Consider the following 25346-nt stretch of genomic DNA (forward strand, 5'->3'; position numbering starts at 1 on the left):
TAATTTTTTGATCTTTTGACTTCTCCATTTTTCAATTTTACTATATTTTAATTTTTCAATGTTTTATATTTTAGATTCTTACTATTTCCTAGATTTTTCGATTTTTCAGTTTTTCAATATTATTTAATTTTTCAAATTTTTATGTTTCTGAATTTTCAGTTTTCCGATTTCTCAATTAATCTATTTTTTGATTTTCCCATTTCTCGAATTCCCTTCAGGTTTTTGATTTTTCAATTTTTCGGTTTTTTGAATTTGCGATTTTCCGACTTTGCTTTTTTGACTTTTCGATTTCCCAATTTTTCAATTTTTGGATATTCCGATCAATTTTGTGATTTTTCGATATTCGATTCGACATTTTATTTTTTGGATTTCCAATTTATCGTTTTTTAAACTTCAGGTCTTTCCCTTTTTAAATTTTAGATTTTCCAATTTTTCGATGTTTTCGATTTTTCAATTATCCGATTGTTCAATTCACAATTAAAGAATTAATTCTTAGTTAAACAAAAAAATAGTTGCATGTCACAATCGAATGAAACATGTGAGATGTGATATTATGTTTGTAAATAAAAGAATCTTAATAATAACTATTTCCCACAGAAATTCTAAACGCTTAGAGTCGACATTGGCCTGAACGCGCTCCGGTTTGTGGATCAAACAAGTTCTCAGGCGTCGAATTAATGAACGCTCGATAGTTTGTTTCAAATCTAATTATTTTCTTTCAGGTTTAATAATAATAATAAATTTTGCGGATTGAATTTGAACATTTATTCCACTCTACTCCGGGCAGTTTTTTAACTTTTGACATTGAACAAATAACCTTCCGCCCCCCAAATACGCACATGCACTCGTCCGGACCCTTTAATGCCTACTGCGGCGTTCTGTTGTGTGTTGTTCTTAAAGTATTTCCACTTTAACTTCATTTTGTCGCATAATAGAAGGTCCATAAATAAATTTAAAAAATCTCATTAAGACGTCCTATTTATTTATGAAGCGACGTCCCTCAGCTATAATAGGCCTTAAGAAGATCCCAATACGGCGCCAAACGTCGCTTTATAAATAAATAAAGGCTGCTTAATGAGTTTTTTTTTTTCGTAAAGCCGACAGCTTTAACCTTATTTAGTCCATAAATAAACAACTTGAATTATGCGTTGTTGTTGTATTGTCCTTTTCCTTCTTAATCAAATCCTAGTATAAACACGTTTTCATGAAATAAATTACACTCGTAGTTAGCTAAAGCTCTAACAGCTTTTAGTGTGGATTTTTTGACGACGGGCGGTCAAAAATGCAAAAAAATATATGATATAAATATATGTCCTTTAATTTTTTTCTAGCTTTTATACTTTTAGTTTATTATCTTCAATGAAATAATGCACTAAAAGCACATTCCTGTTAGCTTATTAAAAACATTAAGGTGCACTCGGTGCAGCTTTCTCGTCTCCTTCGTGATCTTATTTAATCGCCGCATTTTTATTTCATATCTAAAGTGCTTAATATACTTGTGGATTTAATACCCTAAGCTTCTTTACTAAATGAGCTGCTAAAATATTTGAGGTAAAATTCTACACTAGTTTTAGTACGATGTAAATTCCTCTAAAACGTAACAGCAGATAAAAAGCAGCTTTCGTTTGAAGTTAGAACTTTAATATGACCGTAGACAAAAGCTCAAGCTCTAAAGCAGGAAAAATATTGACGAATTGACTCCAATCATTTTTCATCGCACATCGTCTTTCAAAGTCAAGCTGTAAAAGAAATTAGATTTTCTATTAGAAAACCAGTTGACCAAGACGCTGTTTGACTAAATTCTTCCACCAAGAGTCGTCGTAGACTCGCCATCCTTATTAAAATATCAAAGTGCTGAAACTAACTACATAAGAGACTTTGGTGTCTCGAGTTAAAAGACGCTTTTGGTTTGAATAGCTGCAGTGAACTCCACCAAACTGCTTGAATTCGCCATCTTCTAACCCGAAACTCGAGCTCTCGAGCTAATCCATCCAACTTAATACGTCTTCATATTCGAATGAAATTTCTCATTTGCATAAGTTGGTCTGATTATAATTAGGTAAGTAAATTCCAGGGCGTGTCCAGGTTCTGGCGTGGACATTTCGGCAGAGTTTGGCCGTTTAGCCTAAAGGTCAAGAGCTCCTGGTCAAATTAATCATTACCTATCGGCAGTCCCGTTAACTACCTTTCGCCTATAAAGGGTTGCCAAGAATAATCTGCAGGGATCAACAGAACGTGAAAGTTGAACGATGGGTTTTATAATTGCTTCCTGAAATAAATGAGCCGCATTTGACCCAAGTCGAAGGTAAAAATTGGAAACGAAATATATCGAAGTTGCCGAGAATAGAAAGTTTTTTTATTGCTCCAAGACTCACGTACAATACAGATTACTCTAATATATTGACAGGAACGGCATCAGGAGAATATAAGTTTACTGGGGAAAATTAAGAGCAGGAATTAGTAGGCGTATGAAGTTTCCCGAACAAATAGCAGATGTGATCGAAATTCGGTTCGACAACGGATATTACTGGCTACATGAGGAACAGTTCGTCAATAAATAAAAACCACAGTGGTCGGAATTCGGTTTTAAAGACCTCATCAAGAGAAAAGCTCCATAAGTTTTTTTTAACTCAGGAAATGTTTAACACTAATTTGTATGCAACACATTTAAAATTTGCATCCCTACCAAAAGACCGATGACGTCATGTTAAAAAATTATCATATTAATGTACATTATGCTGAATAAATTTTATAAAATTTTAATTTAAATATTTTACATGAACTGGAGCGAAGTCTATGAAACGAGTGAACTCTAAAATAATAGTTTTGTTTAGAAACAGAATTCAGGTCGATGTTTCTTCGTAATCAGCGTAAATACAATTTTGCCAATATCCTATTCCCGGCTGGCATTACCGAATCGGTTGAAAGCACACTTGGAATAATAATATGAATTATCGAGTTTTTATGTCCTTATCTTTTAAATATATTTCCCACTGGCAGGAAATCGGAAAGTGTGTTTCCTTATTTATTTCTTCTCGACGAAATAAAACAAAATTGCTTTTGTTGGAAAGCGTGAAAATTCGCCTTTTTTAATGTAGCGCTCTTCGGACTAACACCTCTCAAAGGAGCCGTTCAATTCGGATCGTAAGGACGATGATTTCGAAGGTTTGAATATTTGTGCTGAACAAAGCATGTAGATGGCCCTTGATTAGGGGAGTTTTATGAGAGGAGTCTCCACTTCGTTAAACATTCATCAATATTTAGCGTGTACTAATTTGGGGCTTGAATCAACCGAGTTAAAATAACTAAGTGTACCTATTTATTTTGTGCCCCGACCAGAGACTGAAAACAAACACGGAATGTATTAAACGTTCCCGAAAGTTCCGACAATTCCGGTGAATTTGGCAAATGTGACAGTGTGACAAACTCGCAGGAAACAAGATCCGTTAAAAGTCGCACTCTTGAAAATTGATTTTATTCCAACGGTGTGTGATTCAACGAGGCCAATTTATTCCAAAGTTTTTCGGGTTAAATTGGAATGATCGGAGAACTATGCGGCGAAAATAAATACCAGAAGTGGGCGGGAGGCGCATTGTAATGTGGACGGCTGCGGTGGGGACGTACGTAGGAGTTTTGGAACTAAGACGAAGTCGGATCACGAAATTCGAACTTAGTTTCGCTTAATTTTAGGGATGAACAAATAAATATTACATATTTGTAAACACTGATATGAAAACATAACTTCTACATCGTTAAATTGCAAGTTCCAACCATAAGAGAAGAGAAAACGACTATATTTTATTGTTTTGTAGAACGTCATTTTGATAAATGTTAACTTTGGCGGTTTTGTGACTCGTCAAAGCTTAGGTATAGAGTACATGTAAAAACTGCAAATTTATCGTCAGTATTTCTGATGCCCGATCAATTAAAATTAAATAAACTTTCAAACTGCTCACCCAATTATTTTGACATATTAAATGTACTTCAATATATTTTTTTTGAAATATTAATGAAGCATTAACTTATCCTAACGTAAGCTAAGCGTAATTATTTATCCCCTTCAAGGTGGAGATGACGTCATTTTAAAATAGTGTCACATTTTTATACACTAAATTCATTATCATTAAAATATGTGCTTAAAAAATATATGCCGCTCCGTTACGACGCTTATGGGTTTTCTGGAAGCGGAAGTCGCGATGGGTATTCCAGAAAGACCTCGATCGCAAAACATCTAGAAGTTTATGTATGGGTTTAAATAGAGGCCACATTCAGGAACGAGTCAGTTTCAACCAACAAGAGTAGTCCAGACAATGGGAGAAGTAGAGTCTAGTCAAATCCATCCCAGTCGGAATTTTTGTGTACATAATCGCTAAAAAGTACAGCCGGTTTCTCTTTATTAAATGGTACTTCAAAAATGGCAAACATATTGTCCACGTAATTTAACAATTTTCTACACGTTATTAAAAGGTTGTTTGTAAATTCTCAACAATTCGTAAACCATATAAATTATGACTTTGCAGCATTGCATTTATACACAAAAAATTGAAAAACCATGTACAGTGAGTTTTCGGTGCCTCGTAAGGACAACAGAGACCACGTGAATGTCAGGAAAATTTGGCGTTTTAGAAAAATTATGCCAATATTTTCCAAGATAATTAATACAATATAGGGGACATCCAGAATTTTTACTTCCCGAGCGTAAGCTAAAGAAAACGAATAGTTATTTTCATGATTGTCGACGTTTCATGACCCCTAGAGTAGGAAAGAATAGGTCTCCTAGAATTTATCATCTACTATTTGTATAGATTTTTATTAGACAGATAGTCTTCAAAATTTTTTGACAACTTTTCCAAAAGCAAAAGTTTTTAGTCCTCCCTTATGAAAATTTCGGCTAATTTTCGACCATGTTTGAGATTTAGCTAAATACATTTTCCTATAAATATACAGGATTTTTGCCTACTGAAATATTGCAATACTTTTGACTTTTTAAAAATTTTGATTTTCAAGCGGATTATTTCTAAAAATTGTCCCGGATCCATAAAAACGCTATATTTTTGGAATCAATACGTCGAAATCTATTTTCCTTAATTTGGGAATTTTTTGACAATTTTCTGAAAGGAAAATTTTTCCATATCTAATCTCTAATCTAATTTCTTCAATAGCTAATAATTTTTTCAGAACCGTTCCCTGGAATATTGGAATTTTGGGTTAAAAATAATTGTTTTTTAAACCGAATATTTCTGAACTCTTGCATCGGGACCATAAACACTATATTTTTGAATCAGAACATCAAATTCTGAATATTTTAAGAATTATTTTGATAACTTTTTACGAGCAAAATTTTTTAACTTCGACCAATTTTCGGCCATTTTAAAACTAAACTAAAGAGATAGATTTCGACCTGCAAAAGTTAGCTTCGGTCTTATTTCCTCAATAACTTTTACTATTTTTGCAAAATCGCCTATTGGCATATTGCAATTTTTCAATCCGAATATTTCTAAAATCTAAGCTCGAGATCATAAACACGCTATAGTTTTGGAATCATATTATATTCCTTAATTTTTGGGATTTTTACAACTTTTTTAAATGAAGACATTTTCTTGTAGATTTCAACCTACAGAAGTTAGTTTCGGACTTATTTTTCCGATAACTTCTACCATTTTTCCAGAATCACCCACCGGAGTATTGCAATTTTTTGGATTTTTATAAAAATTTGATTTTCATACCGAGTGCTTTTAAAATCTTGTCTCTGGACGATAACCACGTTATATTTTTGGAATCACTGTCGAAAACTATCCCTCCGAATTTTTTGCCAACTTTTTTTAAAAGAAAATTTTTAAATTTTTGCATTTAAATTTCGGACAATTTTCGATCATTTTCGAAACATAACTCTAAGTCATTTTCTTATAGATTTTGACCTGCAGAAGTTACATATTTTCTCGAACATTTCCACCTACAGAAGGCCTCATTCTTTCAATGACTCCTACCATTTTTCCAGAATAGCCCATTGAAATGTCGCTATTTTTTTTTTGATTTTTATAAAAATTTGATTGTTCCGGGACGATGACCACGCTGTATTTTTGATATCGTAATTTCGAAAACTACCCCCCTGAATTTTTTGGGGATTTTTGATAAATTTTTTTAAAGAAAATTTTAAATTTTTCACTACAATTTCGGCCAATTTTCGACCATTTTCTAAACATAATTCTAAGCCATTTTCTTATAGATTTTGACCTAGATAAGTTAATTTCGGCCTCGTTTCTTCAATAACTACAGCATTTTTCCAGAATTGGAATATCGCAATTTTTGGATTTTTGTAAAAATTTGTTTTCAAAACGAATATATGTCTAAATTCTTGCTCCGAGACAATGAATTCGCTATATTTTTGGACTCATCATGTCGAAAACTATATCCGTTAATTTTTGGGATTTTTTTGACAACTTTTTCAAAAGCAAAATTTTTCAACTTCGGTCAATTTTCGACCATTTTAAAATTCAACTAAAGACATTTTTTTATAGATTTCGACCTACAGAAGCTAGTTTCAGTCTTATTTCCTCGATAACTTGTATTAGTTTTGCAAAATCGCCCATTGGCGTATTGCAATTTTATTGAATTTTTATAAAAAATTTGTTTTCAGACCGAATATTTCTAAAACCTAACCCCGAAACCGTAAACACTATATTTTTGGAATCAGCACCTCCAAATGTATGTTTTTTAATTTTTTGGGAACTTTTAACAACTTTTGCAAAATTTTTTGATACACCATGAAAATTTCGGTCAATTTTGGAGCATTTTCGAAATTTAACTAAAGATATTTTCTTATAGATTTCGACCTACAGAACTTGGTTTCAGCCTTATTTTGTCGATAACTCTTCCCATTTTTCCAGAATATTGCAATTTTTTGGATTTTTATAAAAATTTGATTTTCAAGCCAAGTGCTTTTGAAATCATGTCCTGTGACGAGAGGCTATATTTTTGGAACAATGATGTCGAAAACTATCCCCTGAATTTTTTGAGAACTTTTGACAACTTTTCAAAGTAAAATTTTTCAATTTTTCCATTAAAATTTCGGTCAATTTTCGACCATTTTCGAATCGCAGCTCCAATCCATTTTCTTATAGATCTTGATTTTTGATTGAATAATCCATTGGAATATTGCAATTTTGGGATTTTTATAAAAATTTGTATTGAAACCGAATATCTCCAATATCTTGCCCAGAGACCATGAACATGCTATATAACTTTTTCAAGAGCAAAATTTTTTAATACCCTTAACCACTGTGTAAATTTCAGACAAGTTTTGACTATTTTCGGAGCTTAACAAACGACATTTTCTTGTAATTTTGGCCATCAACAATTTGATAACGTCACCTCAAAATTTTGAACGGTAAATGCTAATTAAATTTTATAAAATAACATTTTCCTGCATTTGTTGTTTATGAATCCATCTTGAATTTTTACCCTAGTATCTATTTTATTAATTTTTTTTTCTAAGAGCTGAATTCCCTTTTTTTACAGTATGAAGTAACTTCCTTGATTATTCTTAAGGGGCGCGTAGAGCTTTTGTTGGTTATGTGTAACCAATCCTCAAAATAGCAAAAATTACTCCCAAGTAAAGTAATATCCAGTTTCATTGAGCTTTAAATGAGAAGACTTTATTTAATATTTTGTAAGGACAGGATACCTATAATTTTGATGTATTCCCGAAAAAATTAAGTGAAATTTCTCAGAGGTAAATCCATGCTTTATTTAATATTTTCTTGAGATGACGTGATTAATTTTCTACGGGAGATGAATGAATAAATTTTACTTTGTGTTTTGCAAGAGTTAAAATTAGATTAAAACAAAAATTTTGGAGAAGTTAGTTTTGTGTTTTACTTATTTACTGATCTGTAAGAAGAATATAAATGTAAAAAATTGTTCTAAGGTTATTTAGATAAAATTTCCGCTTCTCAGAAAAATTATAAAATATCATTTTGCCATATTCTAAAAAAAAATCTATAGTAGATGAGACGAGTCACAGTGAAAAAAAAAAAACTGCCGCTTAATTAAAAGTTTGTTATTCAATTTGGACTTTTGTTGCGAATAACTGGCTGTTTAAGAAAAAAGATAAGACGGATCCATAAACTACAATTACAAAAGTAGGTACGTTATTTTATAAAATTTCGATAACAGTTACTACACACAATTTCGAGGTGAAGTCAGGTGGCGACGAATAAACTATTACACGATATTCCTAACATATTTAAAAATAAAATTTGACAACAATCAACCCAATAGTTTCGGAGATTATCGGTTCAATAAAAATGGACACAGATGACAGACGACAGACGGCAGACAGATGGAAACGGGAGTTTTTTCGTACTCTAGAGACCATGAACCGTCGAGAACATGAAAGTAGCCGTTCGTTAGATAATCCCTATTACAAAACTTCTTCCAAAAGCACAGGCGTTCTAGCTTACAAAAATAAAAACAGTTGAACAAATCAAAAATTTGAGCCGACTTAAAGATTCCCGAGATCGCTGAATCCGGTTTTAAAAATTCAAGATGTCAAATTCAAGATGGCGGACCTAAAATTCAAAACTTTACTATCTTAGCGTGCAGCTCTCCATTTGGAGGTTTTCGGGTCGCTTTTTTCAAATTTGATTTGAATTTTGTGAAACTAAAAATGGCGGACACAAGATGGAGGAAGAAAAATAGAAGAACGAAATACTTTGACCTAAAACTTTGCATTCATGTGTTTCAGACAAAACCAAGTTTTGTGGTAAATTATGGCGAATTTGATATAAATTTTTACACAATTGGAAGCAAATTTTTGACATGAAATTTTTGTCCCAGTCAATTACGATATTTTTTTACAACTTTGAATAGTCACTTTGAGGTTTCCAGTTAAAATATGATTTCGGAAATTCCTACGGTTTTTTTTTTTGATTTGTCCAAGTCCTGAAGAACTTCTCGTTTTTAACGAATCCGGATTTGCACGACTTAAAACTTTATTTTAGCGAAAATTTAATCTCAAACTGTGGCGCATTTACAACTTACTGCGTAGTGGCATCAGTTTTTGTAGAGATTCCCCCGTATATTTACATAACGCACACTAAACCAGTAAGTAGGATCACATTTTTTTTAACTCAGCGTCTTTCTTGGAGCCCTCTCTACTTAGGTTCTTTCCAGAAACACGTAAATTTTGTCTGCTTCGAGTAATCGTCATGTTATCACCGTTATCACAGCATCAGGGTCCCGACGAAACAAATGAAACCTAGGTAGCGTCAAGGATTCGTGCACCCTCTTTAACCGACATCTTCAATCTAAATGTATTCGCGTTCTCGTTCACGGGATGCTTTTTCTCTTCCGATATTTCGTCCGCATAAAATAAACATGAAAGCCCTGACCCAAATACTCAATATTTACCAGTTTCTAAGCGTATATTATTAAAAGCGGAGACAATCTGACCAGATCCTGGAAATCTTGGCCCATCTTCAAACCATAAACAAAGCAAAGGGAAGACTCAGCCAATCGCAGTGTTTATTTTATGCCATCAGTTTAATTTGGGCGGAAGACTCTCGATTTTATTTAATAAACTAGACCGCTTCGTTTCAACTATTTCGACTCCTGAGTCCCCCGGGATGGACTCGTTTAGCATGTAAATGCACTTTGCTGCACGACCGATTTCCACTAAAAGAGCCCGAAAAAAAATCGGCCGCTTTTTGTCGGTTTTCTGACGGTCCCATCAACATGATTAAACGTAGTTTTTACTTTCTGGGAAAATCTATAATATACTTCACATGATGCAGAAACGCACGACATATTTCTCCACTTTATCTAGAGAAGTCATGTATAAAAAGGCGCAAAAATGTTCCCACTGCAATTTATCTGGGGCGCGTTTGAAGAGAGGACGGCGAAAAAGTTTCAAGCTTGTTGAAACATGTCACTGATATTTGCACTCATCAATTATTGTAGAACGTTTCCCGTTGTTTATTTACACGATTTGTCGAGGGCCCGTATGAATTTTTTATGCTCTTCTGTATACCTAAGCATTTGTTTGTGTTGGCCATTTTATTTTTCCAATTATCTCGGAATTAAATAGCTTTTTGGAGCCGAATAAATAATTCATACCGAAAGGATTCGTTTGTTTACACGTTTTTATGAGCTTACGCAGGAGGATCCTCAAAACTCGCGAAATCTTGCAGCGAAATCAAATCAAAGTAAGCTCTCAAAAACATCTCACTTTTGATTCAATGGCGAGAATAGGGTGAGTTGTTTTCTCCTAATGATGATGGAAAAGCTACCCACCTGAAGCTTTCCCCATGGTTTTAAACGTGTGAAAGGTATTAAAACAACAATTACTTAAAGAAAAAGTAGAACAAAATTTCCATAAGAATATGCTGACAGTTAATTGCTAAGCTGCAAAACAATTGCCTTTATCTCATAAAAGACTAAAATTACGTTCAAAAAATTTACATTCTGTTTTAGAGTGTACATAATGAACTTGCTAGAAGTTTGAAGACACTAAAACTGAATTAGAATATTAACTAGAGTTTAATTATTTACCCCTTTCGCACAATTATTGACGTCATCCCAGAAATTATAAAAAAATGTTTAATGAAATTACACCCGAGTTGTTTTGATCGTGCCTTAAAGCGAAAAAAAGTTCTCTGAAGAGAAATTTACATATTTTTTGTCACTGTTTGAGGTATTCGTTAATTTGTTTCAAAGTGTTTAATGTAAACGTCTTCTGAATAGTATTTATAAATGAAAGCAAAAATATATTGTTCTGTTAAAAAAAATTTTGTAAATAAATAGGAGTATTAAATAACAAACACGATCCATATTTTGTCTTACTTATTTTTCAACAAGTTATATATACACAATAATTTACAGTTATTTTCAAATGTACAGGGTGTTTCATTAATGCTTACCCGTCAGTATTTTTTTAAAGGAACATCCCGTATTCGGATTCGAGTAAAGAAGACAATTGGTTGAAAGTTATTTCGACCGAACTTCCCTCGCTTCTGAAGTGCAGTCCAACAAATACTGCTTCTATAAAAATTTATAAAATTTGATTTTGCGAAATTTTACTTTTTCGTGATAACATCTATGGAGTAAAAACAATATATAAGGTAGTAGTAGTAGTCACAGTGTAATAGGAAAAAAGGTTTCAGTTTCTTAAAAAAGACAGTTGGGAATCCCGAGAAGATTTAATATTCTTCAAAAAAGACTATTGGGACCCCCGAGAAGGTTTCACCTTATTTAAAAAAGGGCAGTTGGGACCCCCCGAGAAGGTTTCACATTCTAAAAAAACGACAGTTGGAACCCCCGAGAAGGTTTCACATTGTTAAACAAAACATTTGCCAGCCCCGAGAAGGTTTTACATTAAAAAAAAATTGGCCTCCCTAAAAAAAGACATTTAGCTCCTCTAAGAAGGTTTTCCATTTTTAAAAAAGTTGTTGGGACCCCCTAGAAGGTTTCAAATTAAAAGAAAACATTTGGGGCCCCGAGAAGGTTTTACATTTTTAAAAACGACAGTTGGGACCCCAAAAACGTTACACATTAAAAAAAGACATTCAGCGCCCTTGACAAGGTTTTACATTTTTAAAAACGAAAGTTGGGACTCCCGGGAAGGTTTCACATTAAAAAAAACCATTCGTCCTTTGTCGTCCTTCTTGGTCCTTTTTCCTCCTACTTGGTCCTTTTTCGTCCTCTTCGTCCTCTTTCGTTCTTTTTCATCCTTCGTCGTCCTTCGTCGTCCTTTTTCGTCCTTGTCATCCTTTTTTGTCCTTTTTCGTCCTTCTTGGTCCTTTTTCGTCCCTCTCGTCCTTTTCGTCCTTTTTCGTCCTCTTTCGTCCTCTCTCGTCCTTTTCGATCTTACTCGTCCTTTTAGTCCTTTTTCGTTCATTTTCGACCTTCTTGGTTCTTTTTCGTCTTTTTCGTTCTTTTTCGTCCTTAATCGTCCTTTTCGTTCTTTTTCGTCCTTTTCGGTCCTTTTTCGTCCTTCTTGGTCCTTTTTCGTCGTTTTCGTCGTGTTTCGTCCTTTTTCGTCCTCATTCGGCCTTTTTCGTTCTTGTCGCCCTTTTCGTCCTCTTTCGTCCTTTTTCATCCTTGGTCCTTTTCCGTCCTTCTTGGTCCTTTTTCGTCCTTTTCGTCCTCTTTCGTCCTCTTTCGTTCTTTTCGTACGTTTTCGTCTTTTTCGTCCTTTTTCGTCTTTCTTCGCCCTTTTCGTCCTTTTTCGTCCTTTTTCTTTCTTCTTCGTCCTTTTCGTCCTTTTTCGTCCTTTTCGTCCTTTTTCGTCTTTCTTGGTCGTTTTTCGTCCTTCTCGTCCTTTATCGTCCTTTTTCGTCCTTCGTCTTTTTTCGTCCTTTTCGTCCTTGATCGTCCTTTGCGTCCCCATATTAAATGAGGAGCGTATTCTTACCTTTTCGAGAAAGTAGGGTAATTGAATCAGTAAAAAATCTGTTATGACGTCATCACTAATACTAAAAAGAGAGAAAAAACGAAAGGCCAAATTTGGAATCAAACACGCGACGTTTTGCCCGCATTTCTAACTCGTAACCACTAGACGATGACCGGCATGCCTTACGGTAATGATAAACTGCTTTATTATACACTGTGTTATGTTTTTGTGAAAATTTGGATGGTTAGGGAAAAATTCAAAGCGGATTCTTACACCATACTTTTAAGATTATATTATTGTGTAAGACGTAGTTAAATCAAATAAACCTAGAATTCTTTGAAATGACGTCTTCAAATTGTCGGTGGGGATGACTCGACTGAGCTTACGCTCGGGAAGTAAAAAAATAAGTTTCTAAATTAAAGTCTGGAAAAATATTTAGGGTGTTACGTTTAACAAAAAGCTGCTGTGATGTATATAACTTTTAAACGAAACATCTTCAAAGAATATTTCAAAAAAACTTTAAATTACAATCTTAAAGCGAGTTCTCTGATGGCGTCAAATAATTTTTACTTCCCGAGTGTCAGCTAAAGAAGTGTCATGACTCCGAGAGTACAAAAAAATAGGTCTTTCGTTTCCGTCTGCCTATCTGTCTGTCTGTCTATTTGCCGTTTGTCCGGATTTTTATTAGACAGATAATCTCCGAAACTACTGCACCGATTGTTGTTAAATTTTGTACGCACAAAAAACAGGAATCATGTAGATGGTAAAACACCAACCAATTTTTTCCTAATCATCTCCACCAACAACGTGATGATGTCGTTTCAAAATTATATATAGCAAATGGGTTTTGTGTTTTTACCCGAGACATTCCGATTTTTCGAAAACAAAAAAATCAAAATTGTATAACAACATGTTGCAATTTAATTTTGAATCTAGAAAAATGAATGCCTTAAAATTTTGCAGACATTTTAAACTCACCGTAAGCATGGTAAATTTTTAATCAAAATATATTTGTTTATTTCCTAAAAACATTTGTTGATATCTTCTCAAAATCGAATAAATCCGTTCTAAAATGTAAAAAATATGACGAATTTATGCAGCTACACAGAGCTTGGTATTATTATAGTAAACTGTACGTGATGTAACGAGTGTAAAATAAAAAAAAATATTTGACCTTCAAATTATTAGTGCCCTTTTATTTAAAACAGGGTAATTATTTTCGGAGACTAAGTAGCAACCGAATATTTTTTAGAGCGTGGATGGTTTCATCATCACTATCTCAAAGTGCGGTCAGTTTTTGACGTGGCTTTTTCTACACTCTAAAAAAGCCGTAAACAAATGAATTTTCACCGCCTGCTTCAAATATATTTTTTATTGTACACCGCTTGAAATAATTAAATATTTTTGGATATGTTTTTCGGAAAAATTTCAAACATTTGCACTTCGATTTTTTTATAATACGTAATTACTAATTATTATGTATTTATTGCACAACATCCTCAAAATCCTGTTGAGAAAACTCAAAATCATTAAACTTTTGGGGAAAATGTCATTAATTATTATAACAACTCAAATTGTGCCAAAAATCTCATTGTTAGATAAATCATTAGGAGTCAAAGATTTAGGAATCATTCTTGACTCCAAACTTACGTTCAAGGAGCATTTTCATTATATATTCAATAAATCAATAAGCATGCTGGGGCTCATTTGGCGTCACTGTCGTACATTATCTGTCTCTGCTCTTACAACCTTGTATTTTTCTTTGGTGCAGTCAAATCTTCAATATTGCTCTCCTGTATGGTCGCCATTTTATAGGAAAGATATCGACCTTTTAGAAAGAGTCCAGAAAAAATTTCTACGACTGTTGGAATTCAAACTTAATCGGGTCCATCAAAGAGGGGATTATACGTGGATTATGTGTAATTTGAAAATATTGTCTTTAGAGGATCAACGTAAAATGTACGATGTTTGTTTTCTTCATGGGCTAGTTAATGGTTACATAGACAATTCTAGCTTGTTGCGTCAACTAACATTTCTAATACCTCCTTCAAATAGTAGAAAAACTCGGAGCACAGCGATATTTAGGGTACCTGTGTCCACGACTAACAAATCGCAGAATCATCCGATCAAACGTATGATGGAAACGGCTAATAGGATGGCGGAAAATTCAACATTTTTATTATTTGATTGTGACAGATCAAAATTCAAATCTAGAATTAAGTGTATTTTAGGTCTGTAAATTAAAGTGATGATAGATTGTTAGTATTTAAGTTTAATTCATTTTCAATTCTTTAGGAAAATTATTAGTGAAGGGTTTATAAGTATATAGATTTTATTTACTTAATTAGTTTTTTTTTTCCTGTATTTTCTAAGATAATTTCAATTTGTATAGTTTATAGTATTGTAAATTGGGGTTTTCCCGTCAAATTAAATTAAATTAAATTAAATTAAATTAAATTAAATTAGTCTCCACAGAAGATCTAAAAAAAACATAATGTATATATCTTCCGTTTTCAAAGTGGCTTTCTGGTTTAGATTCGAATTGTGAACGCCATCGAACACTGTCTTAATTTGAATGGAATAAGAATAAAATAATAGTCTTAAAATAAATCATCTGATTGCTTTTTGAGTAAAGTGCTGAAATAAATCTCCTTATTTTTAAATTGTTTATTTCTGTTGTTTTGAAAATTTCTAAGAGAAATAGTATTTTGTCAATGATTTTAGAAAAAAGTTAAGGTGAAAAAACTGAGTATACCATTATATTTTAAGATATGTGTTGAAAGTAAATAATAAGGGGTAATGAAAAAGATTTCAGACTACAGTCTATGTGTATATAACTAATTTAAACAAAACTTAGTTGATCCTGTTAAAAGCAAAAATAAATTTGACATTGACAACAATAAAATTGCTTCGTTTATCAAACAAGCAGAAACAATCGTAACTTGTGACCCTTAGCCGACTCCGTTTCTGTTCTGCGTTTATGGTTTTTTAGAATAATGCGTTTGGATAAAATCAAGTCCTCGGTAGTAGAGGGTTCGTTAAAAATCCACTGTTTTTTTTTCATACTTCAATGTGCATGATTCTTGATAGTGACACCTTATCTAGAATTGCCTATACAAAATGATTCAAAAACATTAATGGCTCACTCGATTTTCAAGAAAATTTGGGAATATAATACTCTTATTGTTCTTCGAATCGCCTTTACTATACCTTACTACTCATAGACCTTTATTTTAACAGTACGTCTATTGTACTTATATGAATTTAATTTAGATGTGCCTGCATTTTTTTATAGACAAAATTTGTTGCCATATTTATTAACTCCTACTTTATGTTAATATTTTGCTCAAACTGGCGTTTAGCGGCCGCTTTCGCTCTTCGAGGAAATAATTTACGACGGCAAATTTGCTTTTCTTAAACTCAGTCGTGCATGAAATACATTTGTATTTAGTTCCAAGTCGCTACAACCCAACACATTCAGCTTTTCATAATCGCGATATTATTTTCTTTCCGTTCCACACACCTTGCCTAGATGCCGCACGTTCCTAACGCTGCATACAAACTACGACATTGCAGATTTTCCCGGATTGACCTAGCCATGCAAAAATATCCAATTTAAACGTACGATAAAACTTTCTTACAACGTTAAAAGTGCTTTCAGCACCTGTTAGCTGCCGCTTAGTGAAATACAAAAGAATTGGGAACAACACAATATCCAATAAAAATGTATAATACGTGAGTACGCCCTGATAGAAATCGTTTTGTGGAGGGAAAATGTAATAAAATGGCTTTCAATCTTCTTTGAGATGAAGCGATTTGGACGCTAATGAATTACTAGCAAACAGTTTAATTTGGTTGAAAAAAAGCAATTTGGTCTCAAAGAACATAATTTCATATTTTAGTAAACGTTTGGGGAAATCAAAAGTAATTTAAGTGCATTTTTTATGCAAATTCTCTGCCTTCAGAGCGTCTGATAGAGGCACGGCGGAGGCTTTTTTTGAATATTTGAAGCCTAATAAATTTTCAATATGTAGATCATGACGTGTCGGAAGGTTTGATTAAATTTTGCATGCAATTTAGGTTTACTTTACAAAGGTTCTTGTTGGGCGATTGATGGAATTGTAAATTATACCAGGTCGAATTGCTAACAAGCTTTCGACGGTTCCGATGTTTTAGATAAATTATAAAACTGAATACTGCGGATTTCATTTTTTATAATAACCCCTGTCGGTTAAAATGATATGCACTTGACAAGTGTCACTCATAATCAGAAAAAATAAATATCTACAAAAATTAAAGAATTAGAAAGTATTTATATTTACCTACGTTTCGTATTAAATCAGTAAAAAAACGTAGGTCCTACTTTTTCATACTCTGGGGTTTGTAAAACGAGAAAATTTGAAATTAATCTTTCTCTTGAAACATATTTTTTGAATTCTCAAAATTCTTTGGATTTATTTAAGCCGTAACAACTTCTTCCGCCGCCTTCCGAGGCGCCGCCCCAGCTAACAACATATTGAAGCATTTCATTAAGTGCGATATTCTTAGAAGGCGGTAGCGATAGGGATTTTTCAATCTGGTGTTGACGCGGACAAATTGTGTACACAGCACAACAAACACCAGTTCGTATCGAAAATTGGAGCTCGTCCATGTGACGCAGACGTTAGAAAAGTAATTTTTTGTTTGATCGGATTATATTATCCGGAACTTTGGTGAACTCCAGATTACAATTTCCTAAATCGATCTGGAAGTGTGAACAAATACGATCGCCAATAAAGAGTCAGCGTGAACCAATGCACACCTAACAAAAAATAAAAGTAAAAATAAATGGTAACGATTATGGCCCGCTTAACTCTGGAATCCACATGTTCGTACCCAGTAGTGCATAAATATGTAACGAAGTTTATCCCGAAGGTTAGTAGACAAAGGAAACTTTATTGACGTTAAGTCAGCAAAAAATGGTGTCTTAAGCTGCTTTAGTTAAATCGGAATTTATTGCGGGTGTTTTTTTTTTTAAGAGATAACTAACGGGGGTAACTAGGATGACTGGGTAATGTGAGCTTAGAGCAAAATTATGAACCCTAATAAAGAGTTTTTTCTATAAAGTGTCGCAAATTTAATTTTTTTTTATATTGTGATTATGAATAAAATAACAACACATATGATTGTTTTTCGGATTAGTTTAACCGAATTTAGTGCTTAGCATGAAGCGTGTATTTCCCCATTGTTTCAAGAGAAATGGCGAAAACACGCACAAAAAGCAAAAATTCCACTGGAGTAACAAGGATTTTTTTTACCTGTACGACGAGGGATTAATTGTGAGCGCCATTGTTCCTTCGTTTTCCTAACAAAATGTTTATTTTTTTTTTTGCAACAGTATTAGGAAAATTTAAATTCCCAACTTAATTGGGCCCTCGAACTTGTTCCATGTTACATCACATACTGCGCACATCTGCGTTCCCTCTACCGTGTAATGTAGTCAACCTTCGCTACATCCTGACTGTGACATACATCACTAGATTATTTTTATTGCACACATTTCGAAATCACCCTGTATATTAACTAAAATCTGCAGACTATATTCGTAGTAACGCAGAATATTATTAATTTTCGCCAAGTCTGACTAAATTATCCGCGCTGGCGCCTCCGCTAACCGTCCTTACTTAAGATGTCTCAAACGAATTCCGTACTTTAGAAAATAACAATAAATCTCCTCTCCCGGAAGACCGTTAAAAGTCGTTACTGATTTGTAACACGAAAGGGGAAGGCTCCAGCCGCTGAGGTCGTTGATAATATTTGCTTGTTACCTTTTGCTACGGGAGACACAGCTATAAAGTTGACAAGGGCGGCACCGGTGCTGTGACCCATCAGAGTCACCCTCTCGGGATCACCTCCGAAGGCTGGTAGATTTTCCCTAAGCCAGTGCAGCCCTGCCACCAGATCCATTAGACCGAAATTCCCCTGGGCACTACCTTTAGTACCGGTCTTAAGAAAACCTGAAACAAAAAACAAAATAATTAACTCGTCCGAGCGCTGAAAAGAAGCTCAGGAAAGCCTCTAACGATATGCAGGAGTGTTCTCCATTCAAGTTATTCATGAACGCGGTTTTCATACATACGTTATGCCCTGTACGGGTTGCATGAAATAGTAATTTGGGAGATGGGGAAGAGGACTTTCGTAATAACGTGAAGAATGGGGAGCATATTTTTTTAAAGGGATTTATTATTAATTAGCAATTTCATTAATGGTAATAAAATATTAACGGGAAATTAGCAAATATTGTGATAAATTTACGTAGTTAATAAAATGTACACATCTATCTCATTATTACCACAAATTTGATGGTGATTTAATAAGAGGTGTTCGTTAAGATATTTCGTTTGAAAAACAACTGTATCAGTTTCCGATGGTTAAAATTTAAAAAAACGACCAAATTGGAGTTACTGTAAGAGCAAAATTGAACTGGTCTGTTCTATATATAGTATAACTAATGAATGATTTCTTTCCGCATGGACCTGACTAACCTTAATGCTCTTTTGTTATTTATTTGGACAGATACCGAATAAATAAGCTCAGATTCGTGTTTCGAACCAATTTGAGCAGCTTTAATGTTAAGAATTTTGAGTTAAAATGACTCTTTTTCGGACCGAATTGAGGATTTATATATTCCAGAACACGCTAGGTATTTCTTTAAATTATTTGTGTTTTGGCCAGATTTGATAAATTTGTATTTTTTGGTTATTAATGGCAGAGGCGTCAAGATAGTAAAATTAATGTTTAATTCAGAAAATCTGAAGAAACTTTTGCTTAAGATAGTACATTTCAGAAGACCAGAAAATGTATTTGCAAAAATACAATTTTCATTTAAAATAAAAAAATTTTTTCAAACTAATTTGTTTAATTTAATTTTTAGATAAAAATGGTGGAGGCGCCGGGACATTAAATAATTTATGAAACATTTAATTGAAGGATTTATCAGAAAATTTTACTTGAAATAATATGGATAAATAAAAATTAGGCATTTGTTTAGCTATCTTGATATTTAATGAAATAGTATACATTAGTTTCCGTACCCGTGCCGACCAATCACAATCAAGCATATCGTTGTGAAATTCAAACTGTGTAAAACTCGAATATTATTGTTTTCATCGTTCATATTCATGTTGTGTGGCCTAATTATTTTATTAAGTTAATATCAATGTTTGAAACTTAAAAGTCCCTTCAATTTTTCGATTTAGTATTTTTCAGTTTGAACATTTTCGATTTTACAGCTTTTCGATTTGAAATTATCGAGTTTTGAATTTTACGCTCTTCAAATTTTTAAATTTTTTCAGTTTTTCGATCTAAAAACCTGATGACGTCGCAAAATTTTGCTGGAAAAAACCGATCTACCATGTATAAAATACTATACTTATACTTTTTTGCTCTCCTTTTATTTCAACTTTTTTCTGTTGCCTTTTTTTCTTGTAACGCTTTCTCTTTCTTTTCACATTTTTTGGGTTTGTTTCTCTATGCCTTTTTGCCCCCTTTTTGCCCTGTCGCTTGTTGGTAGCTTATTCGTCGGTTTATTTATACATATTTTATAAGCTTTTTTTGATGCGATCTTTTTGTTGTATTCATCATCTGCTTATTTTAGCCCTTCTGAAGCCTTTATTTGGTCAGGTTTGTAGTTGTCTTCTTTTGATCTCTTCTTTTACCTATTTGTTGGCATCGTTTTTTGTCCCTCTTTCCCAAAATCGCTTTTTTAAGCCAACTTTTTGGTGTCTTTTTTGATAACTGTTGTATAGTCCTTTTTGTCCTTTTTTTCGTGTTTTTCTGCTTTTGATCCTTTTTAACAGCTTTTTGTAGCCTTTTTTGTCGCTTTCTTTTTCATGATTTTTTTTAAAACTATTTTTGAAGTGTATTTCATATTTTTTTTATATACTTTTGTGTTTTGTTGTTGCTGATATACATTTTGTTGACTGTTTTGTCCTTGTCCGTTGATAACGTCATGATAAAATTTTCTTATGGGACCCTCACTTGACACATATGCATAGCATGCTTCTTTATCGATAATTTCACAATCCACATTCCACATTCATCTTTACTTGAACTTACAATGCCATCATAGAAAATGAAATATGCCAAATCAAATTTTATAATTTATCTTAAAATCTGGATTTGATTGACGCTACTACCTGCTAGAAAAACACTAATTTTGCAAAAGTGACACACCCTGTATTAAATAAAGGGTGGATGGGCGGTACTGGTACTTGTTAAGTTAAAGCTGAAAAAAATTAAGAGTAGGTAGTTACTGGGATGGAGTGGGGGTGTGTGGACGGGCCTACTGCTTGCTTATAAGACTTTGTAGAAAAAAGCTAAACTCAGCCCACCACGCACTATTTAATTGGAAGGTACGTCATTTTCCAAAATCAGTCTTATAATAGCAGATAGTAACCCCGCCCATCCATCCCCTCTCCAACCAAATGACTACTCTTATTATTTTTCAGTCTTTTCCTAACAAGTACTAGCCCCGCCCACCCACCCTCTATTTAATTAGAGGGTATGTTAATTTTTGCAAAATCAGTCTTATCTTAGCAGGTACTAGCCCCGCCCACCCACCCCCTCTCCAATCTAGTGACTAATCTTAATATTTTTCAGTCTTATCTTAACAAGTATTAGCCCCGCCCACCCACCCTCTCATTAATTATCACTAATTTCCCACTAATATTTCTGTTAAAATCATTCCACGTATTTTGACTCAATTTATGGTACATTTTGATTTTAATATAGACATTATTATTTAAATAAATTGTACTACTTACAAATATTTAATGACAGGGGCCTTTAACCTACCTTACTTTGTCAGTGTGAGATTTTTCAAAAGATTCTGTGATGTTTAACACAGAAAAAACAGGAAAAATGGAAAACAATAGTGCTTTTTTTACAATATTTCTGTTGCATTTTTTTTGGTTGTTTGAACCGTTTTCAGGGGCCTGAAACATAAAAAACTGCAATTTGAACTAGATCATACCATTCTATAATAGAAAAAGGGAAAAAATTGTTATACCTCTTTCCTAACTGCAAATATTTCACCAATATCTAAATATAGGGCAGGTGAGTGGGGCTACTACCTGCTAAGATAAGACTAATTTTGGAAAATGGCATACCCTCTAGTTAACTTGTTATGATAAGACTGAAAAATAATAAGAGTAGTCACTAAGTTGGAGAGGGGGTGGGTGGGCGGGGCTACCACCTACTAAGATTAAACTAATTTTAGACAGTTTTATAAGCAAACACTAGCCCCGCCCACCCAGCCACTCTCCAACTTGGTGACTACTTTTATTATTTTTCAGTCTTATCTTAACAAGTACTAGCCCCGCCCACCCTCCCTTTAATTAAATAATCACTAATTTTCCGCTAATATTCCGTTAAAATCATTCAACGTATTTTCGACTTAATTTATGGTACATTTTCTGGAGCGAAGGATGTTCTGTTTAAATTAGATGAATTTTTTTAAGATATTTTTGTATGATTGCCCTTTGTGTAATATTTGTTTTCTGTTATTACTTGTGTTTCACATGTGTCATCAAGGTTTTACTCAAAAAACAAAAAGGATCTCAAGATGTGAGAAAAACTAAAAATGTTTACACAAAAAAGTGATGAAGATCCACATTTTGAGAAAATATAAAGCATTTTAATCATTCAATCCTTTGATTTGCAACTTTTCCATTTTTAAATTGATTAAAATTTTAATTACATTTCTGGATTTTTAATTTTTAAAATTTTCGAATTTTTGTTTTTCGGTTTTTTATTCAACTTTCAGCTTGAATAAATTTGTTTTTTGATAAAACATTGAAAATTTAAAAATTGAAAAAAAATTGAAATTCAAAAAATCTGACAAAGCAAAAAATTTAAATAATCGAAAAAATGAAACATTAAATAACTATAAATAAAAAATTGAAAACTTGTAAAGACGATAAATTGAAAAATTCTAAAGACGATAAATTGAAAGATTGTAAAGACGATAGATTAAAAAATTCAAAAGTCGCAAAATCGAAAAATTGGAAATCAAAATGTAAACATTGGAAAAAATTGACGAAATTCAAAAACCGGAGCCAATTAAAAAAAAATGCTCACACCACGAGGCTAGTACTTGCTAAGATAAGACTGATTTTGGCCAATAATATAACTTCGGTGAAAATAAAGGGTGGGTGGGTGGGCGGGGCTCAAGTCTGCTAAGATAAAACTGAACAATATCAAGAGTAGTCACTAGAATGAAGACTTATCTTATTTACTGTAAAATGCGAATTGAATTCTATTTTGAAACGCGGTAGAATCTAAGATTTAAAACAAAATGCCGACAATTCAAAAACAAATTTAGTTTTCTGCGTAAACCATCATAGAACAAATTTTATAGCATTGCTAAATACGTAGGTAGGTACTAAAACAATTAATAATATAATAATACAATAATTATATACTTAATTTATAATATATTTCTCTAATTTCACTGATATCTGAAAACACTTCATTTCGCATCAACTTGAACGACTTCAATGTCCTTTTTCTCAAACGGATTTCGTAAGATCTAAATTTTGTAGTAATTTCACAAATCGTTATTTAATTGGAAGTTTTTTTTTAACTTTTAAATGAAATGCCATATCTGAGAAAAAGTGAAGCATATTCTTGGTATTTATAGAAACCAGATACCGACTTAAACCAAGAAAAATGAATTTAATATTTACCATCAAGCGAAAATAAGCAAACATTCCTCTGATAAAATTTCGGTTTAGAGTTCCCCATTTTTCAAATCCCTTCTATGAAATTAAATTTTTTATATATAAAAATGGTGGAGGCGCCGGAATAATAACCGATTTGTAAATATTTATCCCAGGATTTTTGATGAAAATCCGAAATTAAATAATATGTATGCGTGAATAGAATATATTTTTTAAGGTCTTGAAAAACGTCACAAAACAACCAACAATTGGGACCATATTAAACAAAATTCGAATTTGTTTTTTGCCCAAGAAAGCATGTCTTTTCGTTGTTTGAAAAAATGTAGCGATCATAAGCATAGAGTTGTAATCCTGATCCGGATTTAGAAAATTCAATTTCAGTTATATTCAGCTTAACGTATCATCTTGAACTTTCTTAATTGTGAAGTACTAATGATATAAACTTTATTCAAAATACAAAAATGACAGTTGTGTTTATAGATTGTGTTTGTTACTGGGGTGCGTTTTTATAACTCTAAGGGTCAAAACTCGCAACAATTTCATCTGAATAGTACTTCCAAAGCATGCATTAGTTACAGTCCCGGGTCTTAACTATACATCTTTCCAAAAGCCCCTATAAGTCAGAATGAATAGCCCCTTTTATTTCAGTAATGACTGTTTAAAATTTCAGCATTCAGCATCCTCTCACTGTTCCCTGAAAATATAAACAATTTTTTTGGCTTTAAAATTATTTACACTTTACTCCCATCAGCAAGTCTTCAGATATTCTATTAAAAAACACCGCCCGAAACATTTTTCGTTCGAGTTTCTCATTCAGAGCAGCGCCGGCGTTTTGTTTCAAAAACATGGAATAAACGTCAGCTTTCAGGCCTTAAACGCTCTTACATATTGCACACATTTCTCAAAGCCACTCTTTAAGAAATTTCAATTGCCGCTTTCAGCAGCCGTCTTTCAGCAAACTTCTTCCTTTTAATGAAAAGAAATTTTAATGAGGACACAATTCGGAGCAACACGTTTTTATTCGGTCTAAGAGAATTTCACGGTTTTAGGATTATTATAATCGGAAAGCAATTTCGGGACTGTTTGCGTTCGAAAATTTAATGGTGGTTCCGGCCTTGTTCAATAATTTACAAATGAGATAAAAATCTTCCCGGACAAAGCTCCGCTTGCGAGCCCTCCGTTTCGCAAAATTTATTATTTTATTGCGTATGAGGGTGCTGCATTGTCGGCAGGCCCGGAGGTGTAAATGAAATTAAAAATCGTTTGAAAGTCGCTGTTATGGGGCTGGGGGCGAGGCGGGCTGATTAACGGCCATGCTTCAACACAATGGGTTAAGAGGTTATTTTGTTCCTTTTGCTGCACCGGAACGTAAATTTTGTAGAACGCAAGGGCTAGGGAGAGCGGTGGTCTAAAAGAAATTCCGGTTTTTCAAAGGTAAACAAAAATTATTTAGGGTTAATAATCCCAAAAGAGCGGATTCTAGGGCTAATGCCTTTTCATTTTAGTTGTAGGCAATTGCGTGACCGTTGTACAGGGTTTCTATAAATGATTATAGGGCCGAAGTAGGTCATGAACACGTGCCGCCTCTCAGTTTAGATTTTAATAAATGCCCAATGGCGCACGACACACACCACACGCATCTGTATAACTGGTTGCCTAAATGCTTCATATCTTTTTTTTTAAATAAAACTAACTCATTACAATAAAGAGAAACAAATTTATTGCGGTTAAACAGTGCAGTAAATCTTGAAAATGTTCACCATTTTGTTAATTTAAAAAATGTTCTGTAATTCATTCGTCAATGCCCATTGTTCAATTTCATGTTGCAACAGGAACTCCTGACTGCTGAGGAAATTTTGTTTTTCACAACTTTCTTTTCGCATTCTCTTCCTGTATCAATTTGTTTATGTTGAAATTTCTTGCGAGAATAGTTTGAGAGTCGAGAAATCTTCTCGCAAGCTATAGAGAAATCAAGAAACAACTAATCGTTCTCCTTTCAGTTTAAAACATATAATTTGTAAATGGTAAATGTTAAAATATAGCAGAGATAATTTAGTGCCACTATTAAAGGTAATCTTGTCTCCTTCAAGTTTGTTTCAGGAAGCTGAGTTCCGTTTCACGTAGAAACTCGAATTACACCAGAACTCAATACACAGATTGCTGCATAGTTAATAGCTGAGAAAATAAGAACGGGATAACATTGAATGATGAAATAGTTTAGTCGAAGCTATTTG

At 33.2% G+C, this 25346-nt stretch overlaps 1 protein-coding gene across 1 annotated transcript in view; it reads right to left on the bottom strand.

Moving 5' to 3' along the window:
* Positions 1–25346, bottom strand: part of LOC135122920 (neuroligin-1-like) — a 414788-nt gene that overhangs the window by 138523 nt on the left and 250919 nt on the right. Inside the window, exon 5 of the mRNA XM_064047444.1 lies at positions 18199–18387. Within this exon, the coding sequence (XP_063903514.1) occupies positions 18199–18387 (189 nt within the window). The remainder of the gene's footprint in view (positions 1–18198; positions 18388–25346) is intronic.

The sequence above is a fragment of the Zophobas morio genome, unplaced genomic scaffold (assembly GCF_036711695.1).
Source record: "Zophobas morio isolate AGI-343-1 ecotype UQ-CSIRO unplaced genomic scaffold, CSIRO_AGI_Zmor_V1 ptg000005l, whole genome shotgun sequence".
In the NCBI taxonomy this organism is placed as follows: domain Eukaryota; kingdom Metazoa; phylum Arthropoda; class Insecta; order Coleoptera; family Tenebrionidae; genus Zophobas; species Zophobas morio.